The sequence below is a fragment of the Nyctibius grandis genome, chromosome 16, assembly GCF_013368605.1.
Source record: "Nyctibius grandis isolate bNycGra1 chromosome 16, bNycGra1.pri, whole genome shotgun sequence".
Lineage (NCBI taxonomy): Eukaryota > Metazoa > Chordata > Aves > Nyctibiiformes > Nyctibiidae > Nyctibius > Nyctibius grandis.
The window spans coordinates 2,036,783-2,063,589 of record NC_090673.1 but is presented as its reverse complement, the minus strand read 5'-3'; the positions used below and the strand labels follow the sequence as shown (position 1 = coordinate 2,063,589).

The window sequence follows — 26,807 nt, the reverse complement described above, 5'->3', positions numbered from 1 at the left end:
TGGCTTTAGTTATTGCATTTTATTCAGAGCCTTGTATGTGGGTGAGTGAGGCCCCCGGAGGGATTTGACAAGGATTTGCATTCCCTTTGTGTCTGCTGCTGCTGGCGTACTTAAGGCAGAGGCAGCAGATGGGTGATCCAGAGCCGATGTGGCTTCTCTGTGTGGAGGGAAGGCAAGATGTGGAAGGTGGCCCTGGGACAGAAGTTGCAGGACATCACGGGAGCTGACCCATGGACAGCTGGCAGAGCTCCGCTGGGCTCCCAGGGAGCGGGCTCTGCGGAGGGGCTGCCCGAGGACACTGGCTGCGGGTGTTTGGATCCCTGATGCATCCTGGGGCTGGCTCGTACAGCCCACCAAGGTGCCTCCTGCGGCCGAGGGAGGCTGGACCCGCTGGGGAAGGTGAGAAGCCCTGGCCTGGGGGATGCGCTTGGGTCTCCTGGCTCTCGCCGGTCAGTAACAAGGCTGGATTCTGCCACGTTATGCCCCGGCTTTGGGTGCTGCGCCGTAACGGAGCTCGTTGGGATTTCAGCAGCTTTCCTTTCCACCGTGGAGACAAGGGGTCATTTTTCTGAGCCGTCGAGCTGCAGGTGCTCCGAAGGGGATAACGACCGCAGCAGAGGTCTCGGGGGGATCTTTTCTGGCTTTGTGTTGAGTCACACATTGGAATTTTGCCTCATTTTAAATTCTAGTGAGTTCTGTCGATCAGCTAAAATCATCAAAATGCACATTATTGCTGGCTAGAACTTGGCCCCTGGGTTTCCACCGCTTGGCAGCCCTGGCTCGTGGTTGGGTTGTGCATCGCAGCTTGGCCCTGCATCCCGCAGCAGGCCGACAAGAGGGGGGAAAAGCAAACACTTGGCTAAGAGAAGCTATAAAACTCAGTGTTCCTGAGATAACTAGTGTGTTGGGAAAGTGACAGGAAAGAGAATCAGCAAAGCCAAGGTCAGCGGCTGCTAATTAAAAATCAGCACCTTGTGTCAGCCTGAGCTGTGGCTTGGAATGGAAACGTACCCCGGGAGAGACCCGGGAAGATAAAGGTGCTGGAGTTACCCAGATAGCAGCTAAGGGGATTTGAGCAGGGGTTTAAAGTTTCATGCCAGCTTGAGTGATGAAAGGGGCAAAATGAGAGAAAATAGCGGGGAGGGGCATGTGCTTTGCTTCCAGGAGGGGTTCGTGCCTCTGCAGCCGTAGTGGGATCTGAGCAAGGGGATCTTCTGGATAGAGAAATAATGGAAGTGACTTTTGTTTTTTTTACAAAGGTCCTCCTTTGGCTTTTTTGGAGGCTCTTCTGGGAAGGTCACAGCAGTGTGTTGGTCCCAGTCACAGTCCTGTGGACAGTAATGAAGGGCCTGTTTGGGTCTGTGGGGTTCAGGTGGAGCTGTTTGTTGAACCTTGATGAAACTTTCAGAGGTGTCTATATGAAAAATGAAACGGAGCCAAGTGCCTCCTTTGGAAATCTCCTGGACGGCCACGGGCAGGGAGTGGGACCTGCGTGTCCCCTCTGCCCAGGCGGGGTTGGGTCACGGGCACAGCGCTGCGGGGGCCTCCGGGGGCTGTGCCCTGTGTGGGGACGGCGAGGGCAGGAGCAGGAGCTCTGGGTGCTCCTGCTGCCCCTGCCAGGAGCAGGTCACAGCAGGTACGGCCGTGACAAACGAAGGAGAATTTCTTAGTGAAAGGTTATTACTGAGCAGATTATTTTGGTTCAGAGGAAGGCAGTTTAGAAAAGGTGCCCTTGGTTGGAGAAGTGAATTTGTATGTCAACATCGCTCCGTCTGCTGCGTGGGGAAGCAGTAAGAGGTTTAATGCATATGATTTAGGGGGTGGTCCAGGGTCCAGCTGGGTGGTGCTGGGTGGGAGGAGGTCGAGCCTCGCAGCACCCAGCGCGGAGGTGGGCAGGGGCCCAGAGCTGCTTTTCCCACGAGCAGCGCAGAGAACAGCAGCTCAATATGTATCAGCATTAAAAACCACGTGGCGTTTGTGCTGCGTTAACGCTGGCTGCAGCACGGTAAATATCACATCACGCCGTGGATTTTCAGCAGAAGGGGTGGGAGCTGCGTGACCCGCCTGGAGCAGTTCCCGCTGGTGCTGACGTGGCCGTGGGGCTCGGCGTGAAGGGCTGTTTCTCTGCTCCTGCTCCCCCCTCCATCGCCCCGCAGCACAGAGGGTTACAGAGCTGCGCGGTGTTTGGTTGTGTGCACATCAGACCAAAAGCGTGCCCGAAGCGTGTGCTGCAGCAGTGCTGATTATTTCAGGACACTGGAGCATCCTGGTGTGTGTTACAGGCTTGATTCTCAGCCGTTGACTGTGGGTCACAGCTCATGACATCTCCTATGCCCCTGTTTTGCAACCAACATAGTTAGACATCAAATTCAGCCAATTTTAACAGTGGAAAAAACGTTTCAACCACAAAACATGAGGCTTATACGAGACCCAGCCAAAGGCTGGCTCTGATGGAGGGGCGAAGGTGATGCAGGCCTGGAGTGAATACATTGTTGGGGTGAAAAGGTTGTGACTCCCCAGAGATTTGTTTCTCCTCTTGTCTCCATGAGGTTGGAGAATCAGGAGGAGAGTCGGGCTGGTGGTAACGCGGGGTGCCCAGGCAGGGTGACCCGCAGCACCTCCGCTGCCTCGTGTCTGCCGAAGGCGAGGTCTCTCCGGAGGAGGGGAGGCTGCCTGCGCCGCTGAGCGAAGCGTCTGTCAGTGCGTGGTGACCCACCGTGGGCTTTGCTTTCCAGGATTTCTTGACTGACCTGATGATGTCTGAAGTTGATCGCTGTGGTGAGAATGAGCATCTCATTTTCAGGGAGAACACACTGGCCACCAAAGCAATCGAAGAATACCTGAAGCTCGTGGGGCAGAAATATTTGCAAGATGCCTTAGGTACGTACAGAGCGTTGGGAAGTCTCGCCCAGAGAGGTTCTCCTCTGAGCTGCGGGGTGCTCTGTGTGGGGGAGACCATTAGCTGGGCCCTGATGGCTGTAGGAGCCACCAGCGTTTACCTGCCCGAGGGTTTCTCTGGCAGCGGGGACCGAGCCCGGGCGCAGCCATGGCCGCAGCGAGCAGCTCTCTGCTCCCAGGTGAAGGTCACCGCTGAGTTGGCTCTTTAATCTGCTTTCAGAGGAGATAACAAATTGATATTTGAAGGCATTATGCTGCCTGCCAAGCCTTCTCCCTCAGCGCTGGCCGTGTCACGGCGGCTGATGGAGCCCGTCCCTGATTGCAGACCCCAGAGACGCTCCCCGGCTCCTCGCAGCACCAGCGAGTCACGTGAAATCTCCTTACAGTGAGGAGAGTTGCCTCCCAGATCGTACTGGGAACGCTCCTGGTGGGGTATTTTAAAGTGCTGGCTATGTTTATGGCTCCAAAAATATTTCTCTTGATGCAAACGAAAATAATTAAGGGCTTGTGGGCAGGTCAGGAGGGAATTGCAGCGTTGGCGTGTGCAGCCAGCCCAGCACGGGGATGGGGACAGGCTGTCTGCAGCGTCCTGCCTGACCCACGGCCGGGGCCGGCTGGGTTGGATCCACGTCCTGGCAGCAGGATGGGCAGAGTTTCTATTGAGCTGTTAATTTTTCAGTGTGTTGGGTTTGTGCTAGTGGGTTTGTGTAATTTTAGCAAGGAGCAAAAAAACATAAATACTTTATTAAGATAATAATAATGACAGCGTTGAGGAGGGGGAGATCATTGAGCAAATTCAGTCAAACCAACAGAATAGGAAAAGGAATATTATTTATTTATGCCTTGGCATGCTTTCTTGAAGGCAAGTCTGTAAGTAGATTACCTTATAAAATTTCTGAAAAGCCAGGAGATTAATGAAGGCAGAGAATTTTGAAATATTCCCCTTTCAGGGCTCAGTGCAAACGCTGCCAAGCCAGCTCTGGTACAGGAGGAGCCTGCGGTTCTTGCTCGCTGTTCGGGGCGCTGGTTCTGTGTAGACCTTTTATCAGGGAAATGATTCATCTGCGTGTCACACGGTAACACAATACAGCACAGCGCTTCCCTTCGAACCCTGAAGCACGAGCAAGTAACAGGGCCGGAGAGTGACAGCAGGCATCGCCCGCGGGCGAGCGGAGATGCTCCCGAGCGCCTGGCAGAGCTGAAAATGCATTGGAGAGGCTCTCCAGTATGTAATTAAAATCTGTTTTGGCAATAGGGGAGGAATGCAGACTAGAATGGGCAAAAAACAGGAGGATGGGAAAATCCAAGACGGCCAGGAATTAGGAGGTGAGCGAACCAACTGGAACTAGAAGAAAACCAAAGGGAACAGTTCTCCCAGCTGTCACCCAGCCCTGCAGGTCCCTGGCCAAACGCAGCCTCATCAGCCCCGTTATCCCATCCCCTGGTGTCCCCGGCCAGGGCCGTGGGGTCGGAGGGTGCCTGTGGAGGCGGGGGAGCCAGGGTCTGTGCCTGGGTACCCCGCGTGAGCGGTGGCACGAGGGCGAGGGGCTGGCGAAGCAGGCCCGCGGTGTGGGGCTCTGCCAGGGTGAGGAGCAGCCAGGCAGCAAACAGGAGTGCAGGGAAACTCAGAGAAATATTCTAATTTAATTTTGTGTGATGTTCAGCTCAAAATAAACGAAGTAAATTGTTTCTTTCCTTTAATTACCTGTGTCTCCTGTGAATCACACTGGCTTGGCCGCGCCAGGGCACAGTCTGCAGTAGCAGGCCATCCTACAAATAATTACAGGACTTGCCAACATACTTCCTACTGGATGAGCCCGAGGGAGCGTCTCTGGAACGGGAGGGATGGGGGGGTCGGGGCAGGCCGAGGAAGCGGGTGTTGGCAGCAGAGTTCTGATGCAAGAGCCCATAACCTCAGCGGCAGAGCTGCCAGATGGAGGAGAGGGGTGAAACGTGCTTGTGGAGAGGCCGGGTGCCTTCCTGCAGGGTGTGCGGTGGTGTTTGTGAGCTCCCAAGGCAGTGCCGGCTGCTCCCGGGTCCGCACGGAGATCTGGAGAGCTGGTGGGGGCACAGCCTGCCCCGGGAGCCACCGCCACCTGCTCTCGTACCCGGCTCTGCTCAGCCCCTGGGACAGGGCACAGGGGAACTGCTTGGGCACTGCTTGAGGGCTGCATCTCTCGTGTCTCTGAAACCCATCACCAACTGTCTGTTTTACAGGGGAATTTATCAAAGCGCTGTACGAATCAGATGAAAATTGTGAGGTGGATCCCAGTAAGTGTTCATCTTCGGACCTTCCTGAACACCAGAGCAACCTGAAGATGTGCTGCGAGCTGGCCTTCTGCAAGATCATCAACTCCTACTGGTGGGTGTCCCCGAGCATCGCTCCCCTCCGCGTGCCCTCGGCTGGCGCAGGGGCAGTACGGCTGCAGGGGACGAGCGTGGCAGCAGTCGTCTTCACGCTGTTGGTACCTGTCCCTGAGCTGTGCTGATGGGCAGCTTGTCAGAGAGCTTTGGAGGGGGAGCTGCAGGGCCCTGCCCACGTCCTGGTATTTCCTAGTTGTTTATTCTCAGAGTAAAGGTTCTTGCAACTAGTTGGGACAGGCCCAAATGTGCAAAATTGACTGGAGTAAGGTAGTTGTATCTTGTGGTGGTGGTGGCTGTCGAGTGTGGCTGTGCTCATGGTGTTACCTGCTGCTCAGCCCTGGGACGGGGAGCCTGGGGGTGTTACAGATGCTGCCTACAAAGATGACCTGAAAGGGGAAAAAATGGGCTTGTGACTCTCTCTACTTGGAGAAATAAAATTGTTTTCTTTCTGCTTCTCACTAAAATACCCAGAGACTCTTGTCCTGATCGTATGAGAATGATCATTGTTGTCTTACCGCTGGATTTGCAGTCTTCCTGCTTAAAAGTCTGGGCTTAGTTTTGATTAATGTTATTTAGTAGCAACACTGTTGTTGCAAAACATCAACTAAGGATAATATTGGAGGAAGGAAGTCTTGGATAATAAGGATTGCTCATTTTCTCTCCTATCCCAGCTGTTGTGTTGAGGTCTGAAAACTCATTATATCTGATCTCCCAGGATACTGTGTGCCCCCCTGCAAGCCCAGGAAAGGAACTGCTTTTCCTGAAACTGCTCGGGAAGAGAAGCAGCAGCAAGAGGCTCACTCAGACTGTCCTTATCTACCACAAATAAGCAAAGGGCAGATCTCTTTACAGGTATCCTGTACCTTACCCTGGGCCAATTAATAACTCTCTGACTCAGGAATGGCGTTACCTGCTCTCCCAGGAGGGATTCACTGCTTTTAGTCATCAGTGGATTATAATTGTTTGAATTAATGTCTTCCTAAAAATACCCAAAGCAGCACTAAAAGGTCACTCTAAAAATAGTCTTGAAAAGTGACCTGAGGAGGTCAGGAATGCACGTGAAGTTTGTTCCTCCGGTCCTGCCTGTCCAGGGGGGGCTGGAGCAGCTGAGCTGCTGCTCTGAGTGGTTCCCCTTGGTCCTTTGTGCTTAGCCCCAGGTTCTTGGGGGTTGATGGGGCTGGTGAGTGTTTGGGCTTGGCCGAGGTATCCTGACAGCTAACGCTCTTGCTTTAAATAGAGTGCCAGAGTGTGCGCGCTCATCTGCCGGGGAGAGTCAGAGGAAAGAGGTTTACAATAACTGAAAATTGTTATAATTATGACATAATTTGGACATCTGGAAAGTTTCAGCCTAAGCAGAATTTCAGCATGTGGAAGCTCGTTACTGGGAAGTTGGGTAATGAATTAGGGGCCCGTTTGTCACATAAAGCCGGCTGACCGGGTTCCAGCCGCTGTTACACAATTAAACTTTTATGGTCTCCCCGCCTGTGACAGCGCACAGTGCCCACGGGCTGCATGCAGCCGGGGCAAACGTGTTGCAGCGTTGGCTTCCCAGTAACTGCACAACCTGTCCTGATCATTCAAGCCTTAAATTGCTTAAAGGATTCTCCTGTTTCTGGGCAAATACCATGAAGTAAAAGGGCTTTGTCCAATTGTGTGGATCAAGCCAAAGACACGGGAGAAGTTGTCCAGCCAAAGACGTTGGCTAATGTTAGTTATAAATTATATATTTTCAGAGCCTTGCACCTGGTTCTTGCTGCTGCTGGGCAGTGAATGGTGGCTCTGGCCATGCAGCTCCCATGGTTTTCTCTTCTTCCTGACTCGTGTGAGTTCAGCTGCAGGGCAGGCAGTCCCGGAGGGGGGCAGGCCAGGGAGAAGCCAGCTGACATTGCTTTGCTTCTCCCAGAGTCCCTGCAGCAAAACCGGGAAACCATGCTCTGAAATGGCTGTTTGTTAAGGAGGTGTATGGCCTGAAACAGAGTCTGACCCCTCTTCTCTCTGCTGCTGCACCACCCAGCTCTGTCGGTAAACAGCCCTGGGTTTGAAACAAAGACGGTGGCTGCTGGCCAGGGCGGCCAGGGACCCAGGGGACCAGCGGCAGCACGGTGCCACCCCTTGCCAGCCTGCTCCCGTGGGTGGGAGTATCCAGCTGAATAAATAACACGTGCTGGGAACAGGATAAGGTGGGAGCAGGGAGCTGGGGAGGGCCGAGCAGGAACAGGCAGCAAGTTCTCTGGCGATAAGGGCTGCTGCAGCGAGCGTCTGCGGGGCCCGGGGGAGTGCTGGCGTCGAGGAAGGCCAGGCTGAGGTCTGTGCCATAGCAGGGCTGGAGTGACTCTGGTGGGGCTCTGCGTCTGTACATGTCACCATGGGGTTTGGCCCAGGTGCTTGAAGAGGAGCATGACAATTTGCACAGCCCTCCCTCCAAGCACGCGCTGTGCCGGTGACCCCGGTGCCGCTGGCGTTGCTGCCGAGGGGGCCCACGATGCTGCAGTCAGGAGACACTCTCCACCTTGGTGCTGAGCTCCCCCCAGTTCGAAGTCTGCATGTCCTTCTGTCGTTCCAGTGTCTTCCCAAGGGAGCTCAAAGAAGTTTTTGCCTCGTGGAGACAAGAATGCAGCAACCGAGGCCGTCCGGACATCAGCGAGCGACTGATCAGTGCCTCCCTGTTCCTCCGGTTCCTCTGCCCGGCCATCATGTCCCCGTCCCTCTTCAGCCTCCTGCAGGAGTACCCGGATGACCGCACTGCACGCACTTTGACCCTCATTGCCAAGGTCACCCAGAACCTCGCCAACTTCGCCAAGTAAGCCGGGGTGCAGGAGCGGGAGGGGACAGGTCTGGAGGGGGGGAAGGAAGCTGCGGGGTGTGGGCAGAGCCACTGCTCTGGTGTCAGCAGTCCCTGTTTCCAAAACAGGACATGTTTTATGAGCAGGAAAACAGGCTGGTTTGCCCACAGAGACGAGCAGGCGGGGTGGCAGCAAGAAGGCCCCGGCACGGCCAGGCACTGTGTCCCGTGGTGGCTGTGCAGGGCACGGCTGGCGGTGGTGCCTCCCATCACGGGCACCAGCAGGACCAGAGCCCAAACACCAGCAGCGGGGTGTGTAGCTCAGGAGCTGGCCTTTCCCTCCTATGAGCTCTGGGACCTTCCCTGCTACTAAAATGCCGTTGTCTGAACTGGGAAGGTACGAAAAGGGAATGGGGACACTACCAGTCACTAACTAAGCCCATTGGTTTGATGGAAACAAAGCGAGAGATTTCTGAAAACCTTTCCACTGGCTGCAGGGCTGAGCTGCTTATCCTGAGCTCTCATAACAAAATGATGAGCTTTCCGAAATGTGAATGGACAGTTTCTGCCTAAAGCGTCTTAGATTTGGAAACTAACTTAGTGCCCACGCTCGCAGTCAGGAGCGCGCGTGCACGCACGCAGACACAGCAGGAAGACGTACAAGTGTGGTACACCAGATGACAGAAATTCTCTATATTCCTGACCAATCCCTAACTAAAGGGTTTTCCAATTTTCAGCGCTTTGCAGGAAAAGACTCTTTAACTAAGCTGGCATTAGTCAAGCCAAAGCGATCAGGCTGAGCTGTCCTGCCGATGGCACACGGCCAAGCCAAGCCGTGCAGCATCGTGGGCACCGGCACGGCACCAGCCGCTGCTGGTATGGCTGAACCACGAGGCCCTCCCTGTTGGGCTCTAAACAAGACGTGTAACTGAGAGCGATGTCTGGGTGGAGTGCGTGGAGGGCAGAAGGAGGTTGCAGGAAGCCCGAGGGGAGAGCGGGGAGAGGGCAAGGTTCCTACCGCCATCGTTCACTGGGCTTCAGTCCGTTGATGGTGCTTGGTACTGTGATTTCTTTATTCCCAGTGACAGGTCCTATCTCTGGAGGCTGTGCACTGACCCAGCAGTATGATACACTCCATTACCGAGAACCGCTTTGTTTCTCCAGCTTTCACCTTCATTTACCTTGGAGATCCCACGCTGACGAGGCCTTAGCTGGATCGGGCTGGAGTTAATTCTGGTTCTGTGATCAGTGAGGTGTACCAGGTGCCTGCTAGCAGCCCGGGGATCCCAAAGGCTTTGAAGGGTTCAGATGGCAGAGGAAGGCTCTGACATTCTTCCCTGCGTCTGTACCCCCCCGTTCTGTTGAGTGCACTTCTGTTGACAGGATTTAGCTGAAATTCGTATTGCTGTCTCCATAGGTTTGGCAGCAAAGAGGAATACATGTCCTTTATGAATCAATTCTTGGAACATGAATGGACAAACATGCAGAGATTTCTGCTGGAGATTTCCAATCCCGAAACCATCTCAAACACAGCTGGCTTTGAAGGCTACATTGACCTGGGCCGGGAACTGTCCACGTTGCACTCGCTGCTCTGGGAAGTCATTTCTCAACTGGAGCAGGTATGCGGGGGGATCGCCGGGGCCAGCTTTGGGGGAGTGCAGCTGGCTGGTGCTGGGCATATGCACCACACCACACCCCTCCCCGTGTCCAGCAGGCATCAGTCCATAGCTGTGTCTGTGCACAGCACAGCTGTTACTCACCCTTAGCCCTTCCCCAGCCTTTGCACATGCTGGACAAGTAGCTCATTCTTTACACCCTTTGCTGAGGCAGGTGAGTATAGCTTTTTCCCTCCTCTGGGGGGTGAGGATGAAGGGGCAGGTAGGATGAGAAGGCTGAGCTGCTGAACACCAAGATTTTGTCTGTCCCAGTAGATTCAGAAGGTTTCTTTTTAATTAAAAGGGGTTTTGTCAAGAGACCTGGACCAGGCTTGGCTATAGCTGCCATCTTCTGTATCTAACTTTGTTAATCACACTTGCTTCCTCTGCCCCACAGCAGCAAATGGTTTCTAAAGCAACATGTTCTGGGACATCCCAGAGCCTCAGCGGTGGGGGTAAATGGTGGAGAAAATGAGTGGTGTTAATGTGACTCACTGAAGAGACTGTCCAGCAACTGACAAAGCCCACAGTTCTCTAGCAGAAATCCAAGATGTTGGTAGTAATTCTGCTCTCTTTCCTGCCCAGGGCACTGCAACAAAGCTTGGGCCTCTGCCTCGGATCCTGAGGGACGTCAACTCGGCACTCAGTAACCCAGCCTGCGTGCAGGTCTCGGTCACGGCTGACCACGCCGCATCCACGCCCAGCGCTGGCAACAGCATCTCTGCGGGGCTACAGAAAATGGTGGTAGAGAATGACTTGTCTGGGTAAGAGCATAAAGGGTGGCCTGGCCACAGACCGGGGAAATACCAGGAAAACCTGAGCACCTGCAGGGACAGGCAGGAGAGGGTGTAGTGAGGGGTTGTCTGATCCAGGCACTGGGCTTTCCGATGGCGGGTCTGATACTGGGGGTAGGTCAGCTCTGGCTCTGGGCAGAGCCGCGGGTGGCAGCGCAAGCACCCGGCTCCGTCCCGCGTCCCGTGAGAGCCAGACCTGGGGCTGTGGTCTGGGAAATCAAGGACTTGGCGGTTCTGGTCTCAGCTGTTGAGATGTGGCTGCAGAAGCAAAATGTTCATCCTTGCAGGACTTGAGGGCTTGTTTGGGCCAGCCTCCAAGTGATGGGTATTGCCATTAAGTTCATTGGGTCTCTTGAGTATGCAAGATTTATAGGATTGGCCTTACCCATCTTTGTAAGACATAGGATATGTGCTGAGTTCACTGAGATCCACGTCTGGACATTTCTCTTAACAGTTGCCAAGCTGTAGAGGCCTAACAGTCAATTCCAGTTTACTCTGTCCAGTTTCTGTAATACTGGGTGTTTTTAATGGTGAGCAGTGATTCACAGACACCGTCACCTAACATACTTTTTGGCCTAATTCTGTAAGGAGCTTCATTCGTGGGGAGGATGACCCTTGCAGACCTGTAATGTTTCTGTTTGTGGAAAATGAAATGGAGCCCACACAAATTGAAAGACTGTGCTAGTAAAATAGTTTGTAAGTGGAAACTGCAGAATATTTAACAGTTTAATTAGGAAGGAAAGGCAGCAGTGGTGCTGGACTTGCTGTAATCAGAGCTTTCATCTCTAATGCTTCCCAGCATGAGGTACCATTATTTAAATCTAACGCTATGGAGGATCTCTGACAGTGTGCTTTCACCCAAATACTTGCTTACAATGCACCATCTTTGATCAGCAATATAGTCACATTAAGCTACTGCAAAGCTCTTCCTTCGTGTCCCCAAGAAATCAATATTGCATGGCTGTGTGGTCCAGCAGGAGGAATGGGTGGGTGTAACCTTCAGCTGCGAGGCTTTAGCCCTGCTGTTAGAGCGCCCGGTCTGACCCGGGGAGGCCTAGCGTGGGTCAGGCCCCCACAGTGCTCCGTGCTGTACCAGTGTTGACCAGTGTGCCCTCGGGAGCTTGCTGCCCAGGCACAGAGCAGGGGACATGAGAGCGGGGTGGATACAGCCAGTGGAAGCAGAAAGGGTGACACGTGCTGTCGGGTGCGTGTCCGTGACACTCGTGCGCAGCGCAGTGCTCTCACACACGTGCCCCTCGCTCGCCCACCTACACCTGCCTGCTCCTGCGGGCTGGCCCAGGCCTGCCCAGGCTCGCTGCCCCCTCCCCGCGCCCCTTGCCCCGTCCCTCCCCGCGGGCAGACCCGGCCGGGTCAGCCCTGCCTCTGCGCCCACAGGCGCTGGGTTGTGTCCCCGTCCCGCACAGCTGCGCCACGCCGATTTCTTCTGAGTGATTTCGTTGTCCTGCTCCGATGCAGCATTCACAACTCTTCTTTTTTGTTTTGTTTTCCTCTCCTCTTCCGTACGCACTGACTTCCCCGCAGTCTGATAGATTTCACACGGTTACCATCTCCAACCCCTGAAAACAAGGACTTGTTTTTTGTCACAAGGTCTGCTGGGGCCCAGCCCTCGCCTGCCCGAAGCTCCAGTTACTCAGAGGCCAATGAGCCCGACGTGCAGATGTCTAATGGCAGCAAGAGTTTGTCCATGGTGGACTTGCAGGACAATCGGCTCTTGGACGGTGGGGCCAACGCGCCCGGCACGGCTGACTCCCTCAATGACAGTCAGTCGTCCCTCGGGCAGTTGCAGGGCGTATGGACCGCACGGACTCAGCAGAACAGCGTGACGGGCATGGCCACCGTGCGCCGGGCGGGCCAGACGCCCACGACGCCGAGCGGCGAGAGCGCGCCGGGCCGGCCCCAGCTCCTGGCACCGCTCTCCTTCCAGAACCCCGTGTACCAGATGGCGGCCGGGCTGCCGCTGTCCCCCCGCGGCCTGGGCGACTCCAGCTCCGAGTGCCACAGCTCGCTCAGCTCCCACAGCAACAGCGAGGAGCTGACGGCCAGCAAGCACGGCTTCGCCGCCCCCGCCGCCCCCGAGGACTTGGCGCGCCGCACCGGGGAGCTGGCCCGCCGGCAGCTCTCGCTCACCGAGAAGGGCGGCCAGCCCACCATGCCGCGGCAGAACAGCGCGGGCCCGCAGCGGCGGATAGACCAGCCGCCCCCGCCGCCGCCGCCGCCCGTGGCGCGGGGCCGCACGCCGCCCTCGCTGCTGAGCACCGTGCAGTACCAGCGCCCCGCCAGCGGCACCATGATGTCCTCCTCGCCCGACTGGCCCGGCAGCGGGGCTCGCCTCCGGCAGCAGTCCTCCTCCTCCAAGGGCGACAGCCCTGAGATGAAGCAGCGCACGATGCACAAGCAGGTGAGTGCGGGGGCTGTACGGGCTCTAGGCGGTAAAGGGGCCTGGCGGGGTGAGCCCGTGGACTTGGGGACTGCTGCAGTGGGAGGGGATGTCACTGTGGCTCTGAGTTACCGCATCGGTGCCAGCCCCGTGGTGGCATCGCATGTGGGGATGTAGCTTGGCTCTTGCACCCAGCTTGGCCTGAGACGGAGGCCCTCCAGGGACGGGGACACAGACCAGTTCGTGCTCCGTGTTCCTCCGTCGCGTGGCACGCTGGCGTGTGACTGCCGCAGGGCGGCGGGTGGCAGAGACACGAGGGCGGCGGCAGCCATGCCTCTGTCCCGCGCTACCATCTCGTCACTGCTTCGCCTCTCCATGCCCAGGCTCTCATCCCATGCCATGGTCAGCCCTGCGCCATCTCCCAGCCTTGGACCAGGCCCTAATCTTCTCTTGTAACTAAGAGTCTCCCTGCTGCCGCTCCTGTCCCAGGGTGTCCGCAGCGCTCCTGGACACCCCTGTTTGCTCTGAGACCCTCCTGTACGAGCACCTGGGGAGGTGAGAGCCGGGAGGAAGGAGCGTGCTCCCCGCCGAGAGTGATGGTCTGCAGAGCCCTGCAGTGATCGGGGTCCCAGACCACGTGCTGGTCTGCACAGAAGTAAATGTCACTGTTCATGGTGCTAAAATTGAAAGCAGTCGGTCACAGACCCAGGGCCCCCTGGTTTTCCTGGCATGGATAAATTGTTTTTCTAGCGCTCATTTATTCATGCTGCATTTCAGAACTAACCCTGTAGAAAATGAACACAGTAGGGCCTCTCGGTGCCTAAAGGAGGAGGTTTAAAAATAACGCAAACCCAGAGAACGTGGACAACTGGCAAGAGCTCGCTGCATCTCAGCCCAGACACGGTATTAAGGCACCTTTTCAGCAGGATGGTGTTGAAAGAGCCACAGAGTTGGTGTAACTACTTCTCCCTTCCAAGACAGCCGTGAAGGCCTTTGTCAGTGGTACCCATTGAAGGCAGCTTCCTCAGCCCCGTCTGGAGCTGCTCTGCGCACACGGTATCGATCCGTACGCGCTGACATGAGCAGTCGTGCCATGGGGCAGCGTTTGTGTAACGTGGATCGATACTCATTAGGTGCAGAGGGCCCAGAGCTCGGCCAGCAGCAGCAGCCTAGTTGGTAGCAGAGTTCCTTCCAGAAAGACAACGGTGAACTCCGGATGACCTTCGGAAAGCCCTGGCCAAGTTGTGTGTGCAGCTCTTGCCTCCACCCGCCCCTATTGTCTTCTCAAAGTTTCTCTCAAGACCTGAAGCCCTGAGAACGTCTCTCCTACCCTTAATCTGCACATTTTACTTGTGTGTTAGCAGCATCTGTAAACCATAATGGAACTGCTTGCTCATAGTTGATGGTATTAAATGCTGTTTGAGAACAAAGCAATCCCCTTTGGTGGCCATATTAGTAGAAATCCATGGACCTCGTTCCTGCCAGCCAGAAGCACTTCCTCTACTTCTGTAAGTTTATCTGCTGAACTGACTTCCAGACTGTCCCAGGCCAGATCAGATGTCCTTTTTTACTTCTTCAGAGAAGGAGGTGGAAGGACCCATGCTCAGAGAGCTGAGCTCTGTTCATTGACATCCTTTACTGGTGGCCTTGATGCCGCTGAAGTGAGCCCGGGTGGCCAGTGCTCCTCAGAGCCAGAAGTTCTGAGCAGCCGCCACAGGTGCAGTGCCTGAGCTGGAGGTGCAAGAAAAAGCAGAGAGCCACAAGCCACGTGAGGATCTATAGCAAGTGATGTTCATGAGCCGAGTCTGAAACTTCTGATTTAAAGCTCTGGAAGTAGAAGACCAGACTGGAAGATGGCACGGGAAAGCCCCCACCCCCAGTGAGGTGGTTAAACCTCCTTCCAAGTACAGACCCTCCCCGTCTGCTGCTGCCTGGTGGCTGCATTTCCCTGCCGTCCTGAGGTTTGAGTGAAGCAGAAAGTCCCTGACATTTCTGACTTGTTAACTTCAATTCCCTCAACCAAGTCATCCAGATCCCTTGTGTTCATCCAAGAAACTGTTTACTGTAGTTCATAATGAGCCAGGGTGAGGGGAAGTAGCTGGAGATTCACTTCCTCAACCTTGGAACGTGGTTGGAAAGTACTGAGGCAATGCCATTTGCGGTCCCTGCCTAGGCCGGGACCGTGGAGCAGCCGCCTCAGCTCTGGCTCACTGACAGCAGGACAGCGCTGCTCCTCGAGCTCCCATCGCTGCTTGAACAAACCCAGAGGTGAACTACTGAGGTGTCGAGCGTTCAGACCTCTCCAGCATCGTCAGTGTAGCCCCAGCCAGACAGAAACCTTTCTTTGCCAAGAAGTCACCTGCCTGACCAAGAGCAGCGTTTCAGTTTGCAGATCTGGCTTTATCCGTACGAAATCTCCGCGGCCAGCACAAAGATGGCTCAGTAAAAGAGGCTGAAGAGCTGAGTGAGATCTCACGTACCATGTGAAGCCGCTCCGTGTGCCTGCAGCTCTGCGCTTGCTCAGGCCGTGTCCTCCTGAGGGGACAGGACCTGCTCAGGAGCCTGGGCCCGTTACCTGCAGCAGGACCCCACTGCAGCCGCCATTGTATGTGTGTTTTGTGGGGTGGCACAGGGCAGAACTCGGCCTGTCAAAGGCTGTTTGACCTCAAATAACGTGCAGGTGCAGAACAGGAGTTGTTCCCACCCCCAGCCCCTGCCGCTCTGGTAGCTCAGAGCTGTTCGTCGCTGTTTGAGCAGCACGGGAGAGGGCTTGCTTGGCAGGCAGTTCTCTCTCTCCAGCCTCATGACCATTTCTGTTACAGGTTTTGCTTTTGTTATGGTTGTATGTTTCATTGTAGGCCCCTTCTCCTGTGAACCCCAATGCCCTGGACCGCACTGCTGCTTGGCTTTTGAATATGAACATGCAGTTTTTAGAAGATGAAAGCATTGACCCAGATTCCAAGCACAGGGATAAGCTCAGGAATAAGGACGAGCTCAGCCAAGCAGAAAAGGTAAAACCTGATTGGATTGAAACAAGTTTCTAAATAGAGAGAGGATTTCCTTGAATGTCGTTCATCCGAGCACCCTGGGGACAAGGTGGGCTGCGTGGCACGTCCCTGCCCAGGAGAGAGGGGTGTCAGTGTGCCCTGTGCCTGGCTGCTCAGCCTCACAGGGCACTTCTGGGGAAGGTTTGGGAGGTTTTCACACACTCCATGGCTGGAATTACCCTCTGATGAAAGCAAGTAAGAAAAACAGGAGCCAGGAATCAAGTGCTGGTGCTGCTCTACAACAAACTCTGAAGGCAGCCAGTGCCCGTGACTTCCCCCATCCCTACTCCCCCCGGCTGCAGGGGGAGAAACCTTAAAAAGGTGATTAAGCACAGCTATAAAAGAGGTGAGAGTAAGTGAAACACCAAAGGCGGGTGTCGTAGGGACTGGTAGGTCCAAGGTGATGGCTCCCAGCTGCCCCAGGAAAAGCGTGGCAGAGTTTTGGGAGAGTTCAGCCCATTCCTTCCTGGCTTTCTGCTCCTTGGGTATTCCTGTAAATACCCCCACACGTTCAGAGGGATCCCCCCACCCAGAGCCTGCTGTCTCATTCCCATGCAGCATCTTCTGTTACTTTGCTGTCCCATCAGTCACTGACATTAAAACCGCCATTAGCACAACCTCTCTCCCCACTACTGTAAGACACGAACGGTAACCGAGGATGAGACAAGTGTTCTAGAGACAGGAGCGACTCTGTCGGTCTCGGAGGCCTCTCCTGCTATCACTTGAGCTCGCTTACGCTGCTCCTATTTTCAGGCTAGGGTAGGTATATAATCTTTCCTGTTCAAGCAACTTCTTTCCGTCTGACTTTAGTGCTTCTGTGTAACTCTATGGGCGTTTGTGTTCCCTCCTCGCTCCAGGTTACGTGTACAAACCGTGTTGTTTCAGTGAAAGCTTTGCTAAAGGAAAACCAGAGTGATCTGTGGTGCCTGTCCCTGCCCGGGCAGAAGGAGCTCAGAGGTCCTGCCCGTCTGCCCGCCATGGCTCGAACACTTTGGCAATGCAGGAGGACCAGCAGCACCATACATCTTCAATCCTCAGGAGCTGCTGCAGTTACTTCTGCTGTCAGCCGGTCGGTTAGTGCAGTGGTACTAGGAGAGCAGCATGGATTTACGTGAGCTGGGGTCCCTGGCTGCGTGTCCCTCTGCTCAGGCTCCCCAGCAGGACCCTCCAACCAAGTCCCTCGTTAGCGTGCTCACACCGGTGGCCATGGCCCAAGGGCAGGCTGGGTTTGCAGGCAGCCAAGTCAATCTGCAATTAGGCACCTTTCTGTCAGTTCATGAATAGCACTTGTAGCTTTGTAACACACGTCGTGACTCAGATGGAAGTCTTCTTGCCATATCTGGCTCTTTCAAAAGCAGCTTGTCAAAGTATCAGCTGCCTGTTAATTATTGTAAGGTTATTCCAGGTGAAGTTTTTTTAAAAAACAATTTCCAAAGATAATTTTTTGAAATTAAAGGAGTTTTTTTTGTACACATACACACTGGATTTTCCTTTAGCAAAGCAACTTGTACTGAATGCTGTGCTTCTGCAGTCGCTGTGCCTAGTTTTACTGAGTTAGAAAGCTCTTAATTTTTTTTTTAATTGCTTTATGTGATTCTGCTGCTGCTGATTTTTAGCTTCATCTGAATGAACAGTGCAACTGCGGGGTCTTGGCTTCACGCAGCAGCTCTTCTCAGATTGAACCCTGGTTTGACGTGTGATTGCATTGTTCAAAGTGCTGCCCCCCAAAAGGCACTCGTGCTCCCTGCCCTGCGCACGCCAGCCAGCTGCCCTCGCCTCGACGAGGGGTGACCACTGTGACCAGTGGCCCACGTCTGTCCCTGCTGCAGCGCCAGCAGCCTGGCAGGAGGCCGGCGGCTCCAACAGCTCCTGCTTGGCTTCCAGAGTGCCCACGTTTGCTGTCGTAGACTGAAGAGCTCGTGTGTAAACCCAAAACCCCACCAGTGCAGCTTGTCCTGCCTGTGCTGAGCCCTGCGCTGTTAGTGTGAGGACGGTGCCGGGTGCGTTTGCCATTTGCTCACTAACCTGCATTGCCCACGTGAAATGCCAGACTCTGCTAACAGCCCCTTCTGTGAACCTGCCAGCGACCTGCCTGCCCCGTGGAACCGGCATCGCTCCTTGTGCAGCGTGGAGAAGACTGAAGAGGAGGTGTCGGCAAGCGGGGTTGTCTGATACGGGTTTGCAGCTAGTCTGGTGCAAGGAGAGGGGTGTAGTCGGGTTATGGGGAAACCCTGGCAAGGGCAAAGCCCCACGAGGTAACGTGACCCGTGTGTTTTCTCCTCCTGTGTCTGTCCCTGCGTGCTGTAGTACCAGCAGGACCTAGTGGTGCTGCAGGACAAGCTTCGCATCTCCAACAAGAAGCTGGAGGAGTACGAGACTCGCTTCAAGTGCCAGGAGGAGACAACGCAGAAGCTGATGCTGGAGTACCAGGCCAGGCTGGAGGAGAGCGAGGAGCGGCTCCGGAGACAGCAGGAGGATAAGGAGATCCAGATGAAGGGCATCATCAGCAGGTAAGGGGAGGTGGGAGTGCTGGAGATGACAGTAAGGCTGGCAGCCTGGCAGGCGTTAGAGCTGACCCCTGCACAGGAGAATCTGAAACTGCAGGTCCTGGGAGCATCTCAGTGTGTGCCTCAGCATTGCCATTTTAGATGAGACAGTTTGATGGTTTGCAGTAGCTTACGTGGAAGAGACTTTACCCAAGTCCTACCACAATTGATGGGGGCTGCTCTGTGAGGCCGTTTCCATCTGTAGACCAGCTTCTCTGCTATTTCACATCTCTTCCTGTGGGCTGCAGAGATGTACATCACCCCTTTGCTTCGTTGATGTCAAGGACTAAATGAGGACATGATCTGTATCAGTCACTCTGGGTGGCTGATTTAGACGTGTATGAGACTTAATATCTGGGCTTAGCAGAGCCCATCAAATGTAATTTTTTTCTTGTCCATTCGGCTCCCAGACTGATGTCAGTTGAGGAGGAGTTAAAGAAGGACCACGCAGAAATGCAGGCTGCCGTGGATTCCAAGCAGAAGATTATCGATGCACAGGTGAGTCCCTGGTACCGAGGGCTGCAGCACTTTTCAGGGTGAATCTGCCAACGTGCAGCCTCCCTGCCGTGCAGCAGTGCCGGCTCAGGCACAGGGAGGCGGCACGTGGGTGAGTGGGCACCAGGCTGCAGTCGGTGACAGAGCCAGTCAGACTCCAGCAGGATGCGATTTATTGTCACAGCATTCGTGTTCCTACAGCTGTTTCCAGCCTTGGAGCTTGGCAGGTGACGCAGAGGATGTGGGGGGTGGCAGTTTGTGGAAGGATCATGCCCAATCCAGTCAGTTTGTGGAAGGAGCGTATCCTCGTTGGCTCAGTCTGAGGTCCCTGGAGCTTTGCTTGGTGCTTCATGTTCCAGTGATGCTCACAGGACCGGGGTACAAGGAGCACGCAGCCTGGCCAGAGCAAAACCAACGTGTTTTTTCAGCCTTTGGGTTGTGTCTTGCAGGATTGGGGAGCTCAGTTATTGCTGTAGATCACAGTGGCAGAGGAGCATCGATGATGGGTGTAAAACACTGTGCTTGGAAGGGAGAATCTGAAAATATGGTCCATAATCTTTTAATCTGTCTAGGCAGAGATCAGCATCTTCTCAGCAGCCAGGCCTTCCTCCAGGTTGTGGCTAGGTGATAGGATATTGTAGGCTTACTCTTAACAACCCCGTTAATCACTTGTGAGTCACTACTCATGACTAATTTACTGTATCGCTAATTAAAAAGGAGGTGAGGCAGTAGTAACTTTGTAAAAAGAATCACTGTTTTTCTGTGGAGTAATTTGTTAGAGCTAGTAAATCATCCTGTTCCCTCCAGCTCTCGACAGGCCGCCCTGTCCCCTGCCATCGTGGGTGTCACACGTGAGGCTCTTACCATGAGCTGCTCCACACTGGTCTATTTTTGTCATCTCAGGCTGTACAATAGTGTTGGACATGTTCATGCGTGGACCTTCCGAGTTACACACAGCATCACAAAGAGCAGGAGAGGCAGCAGCAGGCTGCGGCACGGAGGCTCTTGCTCCCATCCTTACAATACTGTAATCGGTGAGAGTTGCCATCAGAGCCATCCGGGGAGGCCACAAGTCGTTTAAACTATTAATTTACACTAACAAAATCAATTAAACACTGACAGGAATAACTATCTTGGGAGAGCACCAGGTTTTAGAAGGGGAATCTTATCGTCTTTGTAGCAGCTGCAGTTAAGAGCAAACAGTACAATGAATTTCTGTATCACTGAAGAATTAGAGAAGCCGAGTTATCTCCATTTTGGTCAGGAGGCTGGAATGAAGTCAGCTCACGTTCCGTGGGCAAAGGACATTTTTAATAGCAGCGGATTTAAAAAACGCTGCGTAGCACTTAAAAACCCCCCACCTGGGGATGGCAGGGAGAACGGCCCTGGTCCGAGGGGCCTCTGGCCGCTGTCTCAGGCCAGGTCCTGGTGTCGCCGAGGGACAGGTCTCTGTGTGATGCCACTAACTGTCCCCCTCTGCCCGTTGGTTTGCAGGAGAAACGCATTGCTTCCCTGGACGCTGCCAACGCGCGGCTCATGAGCGCCCTTACCCAGCTGAAAGAGAGGTACAGCATGCAGACGCGTAATGGGATCTCCCCCACAAACCCAACTAAATTGCAGATTACCGAGAATGGCGAATTCAGAAACAGCAGTAATTGTTAACGCGCGGAGGGCGGTGCCGCAGGAGAGGAGGCCTGGCCAGAGAGACCGTGCGGCAGCGGTGCGAGCCCCGGCTTCAGAGAACGGCTGCGCTCTCCCCCCCCGAGAAACCAGCTCCTTTCTGCGGACGGCGCGTGACTGAGCCTCTGTGGGAGATGCCAGTGCCGGCACTGAGGGGACGGAAAGATCGAGTGTGAGAGGAGTGGCATAAGGAAATAACACACGTTTGAGAATCGCTGTCACTGTTGGATTTAAATCAGTGTTTAATGTTTAAACAAAAGTAACCTTTTCCTTCCAAACTGCCCAAAGGCTGAGCCTCACCCCTCCCAGCAAGGAATAATGTCCTTGGCATTGCAGTGAGCGAAATAAAGGGAGCTGGGCAGGGGTGCAGCAGGCGGTGGCCCGGCGTGCTGTGGGTGCAGCCATCCGGGGGCTGGCAGCGACGCTCGCCCGCCCCGCCTGGGACCCCCCTGGGCGCTCAGAGCGAGCCCCGAGCCCAGCCCAGCCGTCTTTTCCTGCGTGGCTTTGTGAGGCCGCCGACTTTTACAGCGGGTGACTGTCCGCGGGGCATTTATGCAGCTAATTAGTGTTTAATTAACTCCGCCCATATAGGGAGCACAGTGCAGATGGCAGGTCAGGGCACAGGCTGTGCGGTGTGGCAGCCAAAGGGGTGCTGCATGGGGGACCGCGGTGGCAGGGCAGCGGAGAGGGGCACGGCTGGGTCTGCCGAGGGTCCCTGGGCAGCCCGGGGAGCAGAGCAAGCCCGAGGCGCTGGCACCTGCTGAATGGCGACTGGATCCTTCTCTCCAGCTTCTGCTCCCTCACAGATAACGGGGAAGAGTCTGTGTAAGCAGTGGCCCCAGGGCACACGCTTTAGCCGCAGAATAAAGCAGATGTTGCCTGAGCTTGGTCCCGCGCTGTGGATGAGGTGCAGGGGCTGGATTTCCTGGTGCCTGGCGTGGTAGAGGGGGAGCGAGGTGCCACGTGAAGCGGCCAGCTTCTTGCTTGACAGAGGGGTCGTTACGGGGATGTGATGCTCTGTGCAGAGAGGTTTGCTGTGTCTGGGGAGAAAAGCAGACAAAGAAACAAGAAAAAGCCCTGAAGAACCATGAAGATCGGTAATTGTATTTCTTTTCTTTCACAGTATGCATTAGAAAAAAAAAGATCCCATTTTCTGGAATACTGTCCTCTTTAAATTGGGAATGAGCACTGCATGGAAATTAACCGGCTCGAAGAATGTAAAACATGGTCATAAGGGAGTAACCAGCAGGAACAGCAGCCGCCACCGAAAGCCCCTTGTCAGGAGCACTGGGCAGGCCTAAGCCAGGATTAGACTTTCCTGACTGCTGAACGCGCAGCTTCGGCACGTGCAGCCACGTTGTGCTCAGCGGAGGGGTCACCTCCTTCACGGGGGGTCGTGCCGCTGACCCGCGCCGCGGTGTCCCTGTTGGGTTGTGGCTTTTTTAAGGTAGTGCTTCTTGCCTCCCACTCTCAGAGCAGGTCACTGAGAGCCAGAGGTTTCTCTGAGATACGGATGACAGTGTACAGTGTACAGGACATCTGCCTGTTCCTCCCACTAAAGTTTAACACACTGCTCAACGCCTGTCCTAGCTCCTCCTGCCAAGGGCCTAGGACGTTCACTAAGCTCTGCATTGCCGTGCTGCCCCACAGCCCTAAGGCTTATTAACAGCATTCTTCCACATGCAATTGTCAAAATTAAAGATGCTTTTTTTTTTCCTAAACGTTTTTCTGTTCCCTGGAAGCCCTGGGCCAAGCCCAGGCCCGTGGAGGAGCGGACGTGTTGCGCTGAGGTCTCTGCGCCCCGCCAACGCCTGCCGAGTGGTGCAGCCACACAGACCCCAAACGGAGCTCCTCCGAGAACAGTAATTAAGTATTTCTGACGAGTACAGTCACCTTTGCATTTTGGAGACTAGCACAGATGGCTTGGAAGAACCTCACAAACCTGACAAGGTCACAGCTGGAGAAAGACCCAGACAGGTTAGGAGTGCCCAGGGTGCTGTGAGCCCGTGGGGACGTGCGCTTGCGTCTGCAACCCCGTTGTGAGAACCCTGCAAAAAGACTGTGCGTTGCCCTGAGATGTATGTTTAGAGCTGATTGTTTTTGAGTTCCAAAATATTTGTGTTGCGAGAGATGGAAGTTTGTCAAGAGGGAAGTAACGTAGAGGAATGGAAATGCTCAGAGGGCCGGGGCGGGCGCCCCACCAGCACGGCGTTTCCATTCACACACGGACGTAACTCTGGGATGCGGTCAGTGCTCTCCAGAAGAGCCAGGAAAGGAGCCGCCCACAACCCCCTTGGTTAGTGCTGAAGCTGAGCACGGTGCAGCTTCACCTTCTCCTCAACCACAAGACACGGCACCGCTCCCCCCGCCCTGATCTGTCAGAAACTCCTGGTTAACCTCAGACTTACAAATCACTGAACACACGTTACTCTGCTGAAAGAGCAGGAACGCTTAAATCCTGCCACAGCGAGTTGTTAAGATCTTTAAAGTCCCAGTGCCAACACCTGGAGTTGTTGCTTAGTTTCCTGGGCCAGTATGAAAAGAAATTTAAATCAGGACGAAACCTCATTACAGTAGACAATCCCCCCCACACACACTTTTTCCTGTCTTCTTCCCCTGCAACTGCCAACAACTGGACCTAAACGTGACCCTCCCCTAAAAGGGTCTGGGGGCAGGTTTTAAGATCCAGGCTCAGTTCAGTTCTGTTACTTCAGTTTGTGTTTCTGTTATTTATAAACTGTACATTTCTATACGTGTGTGTGTGTGTGTGTGTGCATGGATGAGCGAGGGAGCCGGCGGGAGCGTTGAGCCCAGGTTGCCCGGCTCAGGGGCCAGGTTGCCTCGGGGTTGGGCTGTGGCGTGGCAGCACCGCAGCCACCACCCGTCACCGTCCGGGAGCGGCTCCGGTTCCTTTTCCACAGGGAGAGGCTGTTGTAGTGCAAACTCGTCACAGTGTAAACAAAATGAAAACACACTCAAGATTTTTATCTTAATACAAGTCTTAATATTTTTTTGTAAATGTTTTCAGTGTTTACTGTACCGTATCTATCTCACTAACAGTTGTATATAGTAACTGACTTCTGGTGCTGCTTATTTGGTCAGGATTTGGCTGTATCTCACAGAGGTGGGCTCCAACTAGCAAATCTGGATCCGGACACAGGTTGTGATTTCAGCCTCCTCCCTTTGAGGATCTGGGGAAGGGGAAGGGAGAGGAGCCAGGGATCCAGATTTGGGGTTGGTCCACCTCAAGGATTCTGTTCTAAGCGGTTTGATTGGGGGTTTTGTTAAACTGTAGTGAACACTCCTGAAAAATGAGCGAAGGTTTGTGTGAAGGGGAATGAAATGGACTGACCGGTATCCCAGGGTCTCTGCAGCCTCTAAGTATCATCGTTTTGGACAGGGATTGTGGCTTCAGTGCCAAAAGATTGGAGGGACCCAAGTCCTTCCCCAGCCAACCAATACTACAGTGTAGTCACCAGCCCCTTTTGCACCAGTTTAAGCAAATCCTGCCGCCATCCAAAGAGTCCTGCGTCACCGCATCGTCCTTCCAGTCTGGTCGGGTTTGTTCTCTGCTTGTGCAGGTGTGAAGCGCTGATTGTGCTGTGAGAGCCTGCGGGATCCGTGGGGCCAGCAGCCAGCCCCAGAGGGTGCTGCAGGACGCAGGTTCTGCTACTACAACTGTTCCTAAAGAGAGGAGGGCCTTGGTGGCCCTGAGCGAGGCAGCGCAGGCTCTCCTAGGAAAGCAATCAGCGAGTAATCAGTCGTTTCCAGAGTGCTCATAGGCTTTTCCCTGTTGCTCATGTCCATACCCAGATGCAGTAGAAACCATGGTGAGGTCTGTTTTGTGGTGAACAAGGAGAGGAGCTTTAGTGACAGGAGATGAAGATGCACTGATGCCTTCGGCCAGGATGGCCACGAGGTGTGGCGCGTGGATTTGCTCTGCGAGGGGCTCATTCCCCGCCCCCCTTTCTGGCAGCAGCACCTACAGCCAGCACTGCCCAGCAGCTCCAAGGGCTCTGCCCCGTCCCTGACACGCAGCTCTGCCTGCGCAGCAGAAAGTCCCAAGGGAAGAGCTGTCACTGTCCCTGGGGTGGGATGGGGGCTCCCGGGCAGCACCCCATCCTTCCCAACCTCTTCCCCCCCCCGAGCCTTGCGCTCCGAGCAGCCCAGGACCTGCTGTCGGTCAGGGGCATGGTCCCATGGCCACCAGGAGATCCCTTAACTGGCCCCAGGAAGGGACACTGCCCCTTCCAAGTGGGTCTCTGACTCTTCAGGGCAACGTTGGAGGAGGCTGCTCAGCCCCAGGGCTGGGACAGGGGGCACCGGCCCTGCCCTGAGAGCCGCCGAGCCCCGCTCTGACCCTGCACCCATAACTCCTGCCTCTTTCTGTTCCCGTGGTGGGGGAGAGGGAGGACGGCAGCAGCATGCTAACCTGCAGCTCACAGGCTTTACGAACCAAATCCAATCGTGAGGGCATCACACAACATTCAGAAACAACCACGCTTTGACAAAGGGTGTCACGGACAAGCATTGACTGTCACGGATCACCCGGGCTGTGACATCGCTGTAAATGCCATGTGGTTCTGCATCAGCTACCAGTGCCCCACAGTGCAGTCTCCATGTTCACATACTCCTTTATCATACATCACTGTGTCTTAAGATATACCTCTCTCTGTATATCTGCTTAGGCTGATACTTGTTCCTGATAAGCAGTCGCTATGTTTTATATCCTCTTATAAAGAAAAAAAACAGATTTTTTTTTTTTTGTAAGTATGTTTAAAAACAAAAAGCAAAGTGGAAGTGTTTGCTGAATCTCCTTCAGCTCCTTTTAAACTATGTAATAATGTACAGAGAAAGTTGTTGGTGTTCAAAGAAATGATGTGGCCGTGCAATTTATGTACATTTGCAATTAGAAATATTAAAGATTTATTTAGATATTTTACACAAGTGCTCCAGCACCTCTACTCAAGTCATTTCCAGTTCCTAGAGCATCCTAGCACACGCTGGCCACATGCACGGATGCTACTCACAGTTGCATTTCAGCCGTGGTCCAGCTGACCACCCCCTTCCCACCCAGCACGTGGCTTTGGGGGAGGGCTGGGCACTACGGCAGACTGAGGGGACAAACAGCTCCAAGGGCTCATGGCCCCCAAGACTTGGCCAGGAGCCACATCCCTGATGTGGGCACGTTTGCAGCAGCGGAGGAGGCCAGAAGGAGGAGATACTGTGGGAGATGGCAGCAAATGCTCATGGCTGCTCTGCCATCACTCAGGTCGGGCCAGGGGAGGTTTAGATCAGATATCGGGAACTATTTCGTCACCAAATGGGTTGTCAAGCACTGGCACAGGCTGCCCAGGGCAGTGGTGGAGTCCCCATCCCTGGAGGGATTTAAAAGCCCTGTAGATGTGGTGCTGAGGGACATGGGTTAGTGGTGGCCTTGGCAGTGCTGGGTTAATGGGTGGAGTCCGTTTTAAAGGTCCTTCCCACCCAAAACAACTCTATGGTTCTATGCCCGGGCTCGCTGACCCGCCGAGGGGCCTGGACGGCAGCACTCGGTCAGTACTTGTCAAGCTGGGGCCTTAACGGCACGAGGTGGAGCGGCAGGGAGGTGCAGAGAGGAGGGTTGTAGATAGGGAGGGCACGGACAGACACAGCGTGTTCCTGTTTCCCCCAATAATCATCTCCGATCTTTGCTCCTGTCGAGCCCCTTTCAGGTCCCCAAGCAGCCGCTCCCCCCCCTTCACTGCGCTGCGTCAACGTCACCATCCTTATTTTTACAACTGGGGCTGTGCGGTAGGAGCACAACTTTCCCAAGGCCTCTGGCAAAGCCAAGGAGCTGCTTTTCCTCCCTCCCCTTCCGCATGCAGCCGTCCCACGCGCCAGCCCGGGCTCCAGAGCAAACATCCTCTGTAGGAGCAGCTCGAAGGCAGCCAGTAAACAACCCTGCACAGCCGTGGCCCTGGGGACGGGGGAGCGTCGCTCCCTGCCAGAGGAGTCGATAGTGACGGGCGAGCAGAAAGGAAGGGGCTGGGAGAACAAGAGTCATTAGTGGAAACTTGTTGTTTGTGCTAATTAGATCATTATCTGGGAGCTGCTATTGATGTTGGCGATCCAGCTCCTGCTGCTGTTCACAACTCTATTTTATCCG

The 26,807-nt window shown here is 54.6% G+C and overlaps 1 protein-coding gene across 2 annotated transcripts in view; it reads left to right on the top strand.

Annotated features, from left to right (window-relative positions):
- DAB2IP (DAB2 interacting protein) overlaps positions 1-21,148 on the top strand; it is a 44,053-nt gene extending 22,905 nt beyond the window's left edge. The window contains exons 5-14 of one of the 2 annotated variants that reach the window (XM_068413647.1): positions 2,736-2,880; positions 5,116-5,260; positions 7,826-8,062; positions 9,462-9,663; positions 10,285-10,463; positions 12,102-12,912; positions 15,750-15,902; positions 18,246-18,448; positions 18,895-18,982; positions 20,474-21,148. In XM_068413647.1, coding sequence (XP_068269748.1) covers positions 2,736-2,880; positions 5,116-5,260; positions 7,826-8,062; positions 9,462-9,663; positions 10,285-10,463; positions 12,102-12,912; positions 15,750-15,902; positions 18,246-18,448; positions 18,895-18,982; positions 20,474-20,641 — 2,331 coding nt within the window. In that variant the 3' untranslated portion in view covers positions 20,642-21,148. Of the gene's footprint in view, positions 1-2,735; positions 2,881-5,115; positions 5,261-7,825; positions 8,063-9,461; positions 9,664-10,284; positions 10,464-12,035; positions 12,913-15,749; positions 15,903-18,245; positions 18,449-18,894; positions 18,983-20,473 lie in introns of both variants that reach the window. The other variant, XM_068413646.1, reaches the window with a different exon arrangement.
- Positions 21,149-26,807: the final 5,659 nt, after the last annotated feature.